The 9,291-nt window shown below is 36.3% G+C and overlaps 1 protein-coding gene across 1 annotated transcript; it reads right to left on the bottom strand.

Annotated features, from left to right (window-relative positions):
• Nucleotides 1-1,601: 1,601 nt before the first annotated feature.
• Nucleotides 1,602-9,125, bottom strand: LOC103992101 (uncharacterized). Its single transcript, XM_009411692.3, has 10 exons — nt 8,854-9,125; nt 8,486-8,778; nt 7,654-7,792; nt 6,992-7,113; nt 6,634-6,837; nt 6,126-6,185; nt 4,029-4,167; nt 3,785-3,903; nt 2,465-2,689; nt 1,602-1,861 (listed from the first exon to the last, which is right to left on the bottom strand). The coding sequence occupies exons 1-10, from the start codon at nt 9,014-9,016 to the stop codon at nt 1,667-1,669; spliced, it is 1,659 nt and encodes a 552-aa protein (XP_009409967.2). The 5' UTR covers nt 9,017-9,125; the 3' UTR covers nt 1,602-1,666.
• Nucleotides 9,126-9,291: the final 166 nt, after the last annotated feature.

The raw sequence follows: 9,291 nt of genomic DNA, 5'->3' as shown, positions 1-9,291 counted from the left end.
AGCAAGAGATTCTGCTATTACAGTACAGCACAGGGTTACTATTGGAAGGAAATCTCACCTTAGCATCATCTGGGGCTGGAAACTATTTGATTTCTTTCATGTATTGAAAATGGATGCTAGCCATGGCCTTTTCATGGCCTTTCATCTGGGACTGGAAACTATTTGATTTCCCTTATCATGCACTGCTATGTTCCTGATTAATCTTATCCACAACTACAATTATTGAGCCAAAGTTTTCGATAATGATATCACCAGGACAAAATCTACCACCGCAACTTGTTATTAGTCCAATTATTAGCCTGGATTAAATTTTGATTTGCACATGCTTTGGAGCAAGAGATTCTGCTATTACAGTACAGCACAGGGTTACTATTGGAAGGAAATCTCACCTTAGCATCATCTGGGGCTGGAAACTATTTGATTTCTTTCATGTATTGAAAATGGATGCTAGCCATGGCCTTTTCATGGCCTTTCATCTGAGACTGGAAACTATTTGATTTCCCTTATCATGCACTGCTATGTTCCTGATTAATCTTATCCACAACTATAATTATTGAGCCAAAATTTTCGATAATGATATCACCAGGACAAAATCTACCACCGCAACTTGTTATTAGTCCAATTATTAGCCTGGATTAAATTTTGATTTGCACATGCTTTGGAGCAAGAGATTACAGTACAGCACAGGGTTACTATTGGAAGGAAATCTCACCTTAGCATCATCTGGCCTTTTCATGTATTGAAAATCTCACCTTAGCATCATCTGGGGCTGGATACTTGTGATGTAATATTGTTCCATGGTTCAACTTCAGCTGGTCTTAACCAAACATTCATAAGTAGCTATCCATCCACTTCATTGTTGTCCTGTTCTCTACTATTGCTCTCATCCATACAAATACTGTACAAAGTTGTGCACTGCTTGGTCAATGTACTCTCTTGACAGCTGAGGGATTAGGTATCCAACATGCTTCTTTCTTTTCCTTGGGCACCTGTATATAAGCATGAGCCAGCCTAATTTTTAGATGTGCACCTGTACAAGAAAACAAATTTGTACCTCCACTCAAAATGAACTATCTGCCCAACATCTACAGCATGTAATAAATTTTAGCTGCAAAGTTTATAACATGACTGGGAGCAAAAGAACAACAACAGAATAATGTATCATTTCCTTTGTTTCATTTTTACATAAAAAATTGCAACTGCTAAATAACATTTATACACTGGACTTTAGCAGCCTCCCACTAAATAATAGAAATACTTATGTAAAAGAAAATGTTTACAGTGGACTAGTTATCCGACTGACATACATCGCTTCCAACACCGGTATTGCATATGTTGGGAAAAATGATTGACTTCCACCATATTTCAAATCCAGCTGATGCTCAGAACCTCTCCTATGTTGCCACCACATTCTCACAGGGATGACATGTGCCATCCTCTTATCATAAATTCACACGGATGCATCCCGATCTCCAATCTCAGTAATGTTCTTTAGGCAAACTAATTTGGATGTCTTGACAAGACATGTCAAAGTTATTCGGCCCAAAATTTAGAGTCACACACAAATTTCATAACAGTGTCTTAAAATTTGCTGAACTGTGTGAAAGGCAAAATTGTAGATAGTCATATACCGAAAAAATGCAACAAATACAACCTCACCAGTGGATCACTTGCCAATGCAAAACTTGCCAAATATGTTTGATAACACTTCTTCAGATATGTTCTCCCCACTTATTTCCCCAAGGGCCAATGCCGCTTCCCTCAAGTCTATCGTCCAAAAATCCATGGGCAATTCCTCACTTATTGATAATTTCAATCTGGATAGAGACTCTTGGGCTCTGAGCAGCTGCTCAAATTGCCTCTGTTTAAGTCATAAAAAATAACTCACAGTCAGATAATATATAGCTGCTATAAATCTTATATAATCTTAAATAACACATAAATCAGTTCCAATCAGACAACCTTTCTAATACATAATTAAAACGAGAGACCTAGTGCAAAAAATCCAATCAATGCGGGCTCTAGAGAGAGACTGTTTTTGCAACTAAAACCTTGATCACTTAGGACTGTAAAAGACCTGGTACTTTTCTAGGTTGCAAATTTTATAATTATCATTGCAAGCCTATGGATGGCCAATTTGGATTGAGAAAAATTATACCTAAAGCTAAAAATTCTAACAGAAGAAATTTACAATCATGCAATTTCTTACTTATCCAACATTGGTAAATCATTAAGAAATTGATTTCCAAATTGACTCCTCCAAAGAGAAATTAACAGTTCTTTAAAACACATGATTATTCAAAACATTTTTTCTTCAAATTACAAAATGTATGCAGGTATAAAGCTTTCTCTAGTTTTATAGAATAAATGTTCAATAACAAACAAAGTCGACCAAAATTTGTTAACAAAACAGTATATATGTAAAAGAAAAGAATGAAAAACAGCAAATTGTTTAGATACTAACCTGATTAACTGCCCATCTGGACCCTCCTAATTGAATTGTGTCAAAACCTCTGACCTCTAGCACAGCCCTCTCCAGTTCCGAAATGCCTTTACCATTGACAGCACATGTTTGAATATGCTTCACGAAGGAGGTTGTACCCATCTTAAATTGTTGCATTGAAACACATGGGGCACAATCTATCTTATTAATAACAAGTATCATGGGCACAGCAGAACCTGCTGAGTTCTATTATCAAAAGAAGAAAATAGTCAGCTTATTTGTTTTTTGCATCAGCTAAGTGACAGAACTCAACAAAGGAAACAATAATAGAAGGGTGCATAAAAAGTGGAAAATCCAGTATAAATTAAAGCTAATACCATAGAACAGAGACACCTAGAAATGTAACATAAAGTGGAACATGTGATCAATGTGATGAATTCCAGATATCTAATTAAACATAGCAAGAGGATGACCACCTCTACACCACTATTTGGAAACAAAAACATGTACTGAAGCATATGACAAGTGAATGACATCACTGTCTCATGCTTGATTACATCAAGTATATGTAGAAACACACTAGTGATTTGATCAAATTATTTCTTAAATGATGAATTTGAATTTTGCATATATATCCAATTCAGTAGACTCACTAACATCAGCAATGATGTTGGTGACTCAACTATATATTTTCAACATTACGATAATACACTGATTAACTAATTTTTAAAACAACTAATTTCAATTTCCTCAATATCAACTGATACATGTTTACCAACCTTTTACATTCTGAATTTTGCTCAGCATTAATGAGACAATGCTTTCAAAGTTCATTTGAAACTCAATTTACTGTTCCTGACAACATCTACACATTAATTTGAGCATTAGAACACACACAATAACCAAAATCATTAAAAGTTATTTTCCTTGGCATCAGCGACATAAGATTATTTACCTTAAATGAATCAGATTTCATAATCTAGCAAGCACTACACCACCTATAAGCTGCATTTCTCCAAAACTTCAACAATTTAAAAAAATTTAAAATAGCATAGCAGCATTGGCAGCACAAAATATCAAAGACAAGGGTCAAAATTGTAATAACATATTGTCACAACTAAAAAATGATAAATTTGTAAACAACACATAAAATGATTACTTTAGCAACTTGTTTTATTATCTAATTTTAATTCCATCGCTGTTCATATATGAAGAAAAACGCAAATCCATCAGAAAGCACTGGCTTGCAAAGTTTTCATCACTTATTTTTTCCATACTAGTCCTACATGTCGCCAATCATTTGATCTTCCAACAATAATATAAAATGTGGCATATGAAAACCTGATTCTTTCGAATGTGTTCAATAAGTGTCCTATCATCCTCAGTCCACCCATCAACCGCACTTGTCACCATAATTATCACATCTGCAGCCAGGGCAGCAGATTCTGATCTCTTTACACCTTCATGCATGAAAAAAATAAGGGTAACCCCTTTTAGCCTCTTTCCTCTTCAGTATAAAAAATTTGCAGAAGTGTACGAAGCTAATTTGCATTTTTCTGTGAGAAAACAAAGATGATACACTTACCAATTTTTTCTACAAGATCATCGGTTTCTCTGATGCCAGCGGTATCAAGAAGAGTAACAGGAATACCCTTAACAGTAATACTGGCTTCTATAACATCTCTCGTCGTTCCAGCAATATCAGTAACTATAGCTCTGTCACTCTGCATGCTATTACAGAACATTAAGAATTTAATAAGACAAATTACAACAGACAGAAAACACAGATTTGCATACACAAAGAGACACAAGAAAGAGAAATAAACGAATGAATGAATAGTTCTAGGAACCATCAAGTGTCTAACTCCTGATGTGACACAAAAAATTTGATCATGAGAATATTTTAATCATAATAAACACAAGCCAGATGAATCCAAAAATTGGTAACAAGGTAGAAACATCAGTTCTTGTCAAGATCTCAATCCAGTCATCAACTATAGTGATATAATCAGCTTTTACTTCTTTTAGTACCCGCTTACAACATATAATGATTAAAATTTTCCTATTCCATATCTAGTAAACCCAAGAAAAATTCAGGTTTTAGATGAGGAGCGTCACAGGTATGCATGAGTCATCATAACTAACCACTTAAGAACACTTAAGCTTTATGATTAATGATAACACATTAAGCACATTGGCAGTGCTTTCATTTGTTTGTTCCAATGTTTTCTTTTATTGGTCTTACTATGTAGTTGTATACACAATGTAGATGTTTACAGAATCTCACTTTAAGGATGCCCATATTGGTCAAAATTTTAACTTCCAATACTCACAGAGAATTAAGTTTAATTCCTGTCCCTTTGGTTTGAGATCTTTATCCCTCCCAAAATGCTAAGAACATACCAGAGAATTCCTGAGATCATATGGATTCTAGAAAGCATCGTTGATACTGTGTAAAACATAACAAATGTGTAATGAAAATTCAGGCATAGAGATCACAAACAACAGAGTAAAGTTTAAGATTGCAGAGAGAGAAAATTGATCCAGGGCAAAAAGTTACTTTCTAAGTCTAATATGCCAATGCAACATTCTAACACATCATAGAGAATACTTGTGGCTATTATGATCCATAAAATCGCTGCAAGCAATACTATGATATTATCATCACAACTCACCAAGACGACAATAAATGAGTACCACATAGAAGTTTCTCAAGATGGAAGTACCTAAACTGCCAGTTCCAGCAGCAGATTGGCAGTAATCAACCAGAATACACCGATCTAGATTAAGAAATTTTCAAATCCAAGCAGAAACTAGACCAATTGAGCAATCCAGCCAATCTGATTCAGGATTTTCACATTTTGAGAGAGAGTACATCAATGACCCCTTTCAACTTCCTAATTCTCATACCCTCTGATAAGTCTGATCTCCCATCTTCATCCAAGCTCCCCACTTCATCCATCCATATATGGTAGAAGCAAGCAGAAAGATTTTATAGGCAACTTCCCCATTACAAATTGTTCTTTTTTTTCTTCAGGCCTTAAGTTTAGTGGTTAATATCTCCTTCTGGTTTTCCTTCTACAGACTTTCATCTGTAATTAATCAAAATGTTTTAGCTCCTGCATTTATACATGTGTCAAAGTTGTGACTACCATAGAAATACTAGTTGTTTAATACAACAAAATGTGACAACAAAACCCTTACTTTTACCTTGACTTTGTAGTGGTCTAACGCTAGGTTTCATGGGTTTCCTAATTTTTTTCTTATATTTCCACCATTTTTGTCTTTGGTACTTAGTTTTTTATTCATAAGTTATTTTTCTTCAATATGCTAACTTAGTGAATCCAGCTCCATTAGGGACTTTGGAAACACTCTCTTGCAGAAGTTTAGAATTGCACATTTACACTTGAACAAAGTCCTAAAATATAAGTAATTTTTAGTTGTATATGTAAACAATCAAAGTTAGTCATGAAAGCATATTTATGCAAAAAGATCTAGCTCTGAGGCTTTCAGCACTTTAAATGGAATTCAGGTTTAGCAAATTTCATAATGTAACTTGAGACTATGGGCAACTTTATGACAAAAAGATGACTAATATGAGCAACATAATACTACATAAAATACAGCAGCAAGAAACATGCATTATTCTCTGCACTCAACTGACAAAGATGGTATAACTTACTTTGCTCCAAGCATTGAGCAAGCTTGACTTCCCAACATTTGGCCGGCCAATGATTGCTATCTGCAAATCACCATGTAACAGTCTTGGAACAAGACAAAGTAAAATAAAAGAAACAAAGTTAAAATATACACTCATGCAGAGCTCATACGGACAGGACAGATAACGAAATGCCCCTCACAGCAAGGTGGTAGATAACTTCTAATACAATGACAAGCATACGAAGGATCTCTAGAAATAGATATGTACTGCTACATTGCAGGTCCAAATAATATATCCAACTTTATCTAAGATATATCCTACTCATATGTGATCAGAGTAAGACCCAATGCAAAACCATATACATGTATATCTACTAAAAACGAAATCACAACATCAATTTTTTTTTTAAGTTTTAAGCTTAATGCAAAATCTTGAATGAAAGTCAAAAGAAGACAGCAAGTAGAGAGATTGTGTTTCTTAAAATAGACAACAAGATAAACATTTAGCAAATTGACCAAAAATGAAATACCTGGAGACCAGACTGCAAAAGTTTGTCATAGTTAGCTGTATCCATCGCTTGTTGGAGAGTATTCCACATATCATCAATCTGATTTACCAGAACTTTAGGGTCTAGAGGTGGCAATTCATCATCAAAGTCTAAGCGTGCCTCAATTTCTGTAAGCAGCTCGATACACTTCTTTCTCAGTGATTTGACCAGGTACGAGAAGCCTCCCTGCAAAAGAATATATTTCAATCATTATTTCATAGCTAATGACTAGATGCTTTATTATACCATCAGGAAATTGCAGTTTTGCAACACAAAATCAAACAAACATCTCTCTGCTTTATACAATTTATATTATGAACTAATGTAACTAAATATATACCTGTATACCAGCCAATGCAGACTCTGCTGCAGCCACAGACTTTGCTGCTATCAATTTTCCAACATTTTCGGCCTGAGATAGGTCCAAGCGTCCATTAAGAAAAGCACGAAGGGTGAACTCCCCTAAGTAAAACACAATACACTTCGATCAGCAAAATCATATAAAGACCAATAAATTAATTACCAATTGGGAAAAAAGGAAACATAAATTAGGATAAAACTTCCAAACATACAGCTTCCTCTCTACACAAGAAGCACAGGATTTAATATTTCTGTCTTTCAGGAAAAAGTTGCAGCAACTGTTCAACTCAATTTAAGGAGAATAATCACAGGTATAGCCACTCGAGGAATTTCAACTCTGCCTATCAATGGAACTAGGATTTTAGATACAGACACAGGCCAAGCAATTTGCTACAGTTGTGATTTTAAACAAGAAGATATGCTTCCAAAGACCAGAGTAAGGTGAAAGGAACTTCTTGGTTGAGTCCAACAGAGCAAGTTTGATATGAAAATTGACCTGACAAGAAAATTATGAAAATCTAAAGGAGATAATTTTAACAAATTTCTTCCTTTACAGCCAAATGCTAGACTAACTTGCCATGTACTATAAGCCTATGAACTCTGGACAAATAAAAAAAAAGCTACATAAAGTAAGAAACCAACCAGGTTCCGCAAGCCTTGCCCCAGCCTCTAGGCAGGCTCTTAATACTCGGTTCAAGCATACATCAGTTCCATGACACTGGAGCTCAACCACATCTTCTCTGGTATAAGATCTTGGTGCCAACATAGGAATTGCAAGGACCTAACAGAAGTCATTGTAAATTAAATGCAGAATGGTACAAAAAGGTGCACTTAGAAACAATTAACTATTGGAAGAAGAAATAAATGTGGTCAATATATGCTGCACGAAGACATGTAACTGTTATTACTCAAGCAACTGATTATTATAAAAATAAAACCCATGTCGATTCTAGATTTGATTTTTTTTTAATTTTATCACAATAAAACGATCGTATAAAAACTATTGCATAATCAATTTTAAAAAATGATGTCCAGAGAAAAATAATCAATTGTTTAACATCCATTAACAGCGAAAAATGAAATTAGCTTGAAAGAACACAAATAGTAACTTCTTTATCCAATTTTCCCCTATTGTAGCAGAAGAATACAGTAGGGTTTCTGCAGCTAAAAATTAACAATCATTTTCACGGCTGAGATTTCTGAATGCATCTGCAGGATGACAATAGAATTTTTTGTGTTTCTCACAATAACGACTATGAGTTGTCGGTTACATGCCCAAGGATCACAAGCAATAAACATAGGGATCACATAAGTGCGAAATGATATGGGCGCATTGTAAACACTGAAAACAAAATGAATGAACATAACTTAGTAACAATCAAAGCTCAACTGAAAAATGCGATGGTTGCAACAGAAGCCAACAATTGTCTCATTCTAAATAGCATTAAAAACCAACTAATACAATGGCAAGTACCTCGTCAATGACATTTCCCTTCCGGTCCAAGACGAAACCATACTCCACAAAGTGGCTTCTAGGCCTCCAGGAAACCACACGAGACCCTTCCTTGGACGTCGTCGCAGGCCGGAACACCTTTGCTGCGACGTCCACCGCCGTCGGACCAGACAGCCGGACGATGCCGACGGCTGCCGAACCACCGCCCATGGAGGTAACAATCGCTGCGATCGTCCCCCAACCTGGGGACGCCTCATTCCTGCCCGCGTCCTCGGACCCAAAGCGCTCGTCTTCGGTGAGAATTAGGGTTTTGCCTAGAACAAAGAAAACGGGAAAAAGGTTAGATTTGCAGGCGGAGGAAGAGGGAGAGCTAAGGAGAAGCGGAAAACCTGTGGTGGAGAGCGAAGAAACCAGGGTTTTGGAATGGGTGATTAGGGATTTGGGCGAGGAGAAGAGCTTAGGGAGTTTAGGGTTTAGGAGATTTGGGCGGCGGGACTTGGTATTGGTCCGCCGGAACGGGGTGAGGAAGAGGCGAAAGAGGGCGAGAGCCATTCGTTCGTTTTGGATTTGGGTGAGAGAGGATTCAGGGAGCTAAAGAAAACATCGAGGGTTTGGGATTCGAAAGGGACAAGTGAATCCGTTCGATATGACTTCGAGAACTGAGATGCGACGAAGAGGTACCTTTGTGGGCGTTGTGAGCATTCAAGATTGGAGAAATCTTACTTGACCGTTCGATCAAAAGCGAGCCTGCGGATCCATTTCTATGACTGCATCTACGTGCATCAAACTTTAAGATTCGCGTCGAACTTCATCTCTTTTTATTCATC

Source organism: Musa acuminata, chromosome BXJ2-7 (assembly GCF_036884655.1).
Source record: "Musa acuminata AAA Group cultivar baxijiao chromosome BXJ2-7, Cavendish_Baxijiao_AAA, whole genome shotgun sequence".
In the NCBI taxonomy this organism is placed as follows: Eukaryota; Viridiplantae; Streptophyta; class Magnoliopsida; order Zingiberales; family Musaceae; genus Musa; species Musa acuminata.
This window is presented reverse-complemented; position numbering and strand designations above follow the sequence as displayed.

Coding starts and splice junctions, on each gene's coding strand:
- LOC103992101 (XM_009411692.3), bottom strand. CDS start 9,016: ATGGCTCTCGCCCTCTTTCGCCTCTTCCTCACCCCGTTCCGGCGGACC. Junction 7,114..7,653: donor GGCAAGGCTTGCGGAACCTG/GTTGGTTTCTTA, acceptor TGTTTTACTTAG/GGGAGTTCACCCTTCGTGCT. Junction 6,838..6,991: donor CTGCATTGGCTGGTATACAG/GTATATATTTAG, acceptor ATTCTTTTGCAG/GGAGGCTTCTCGTACCTGGT.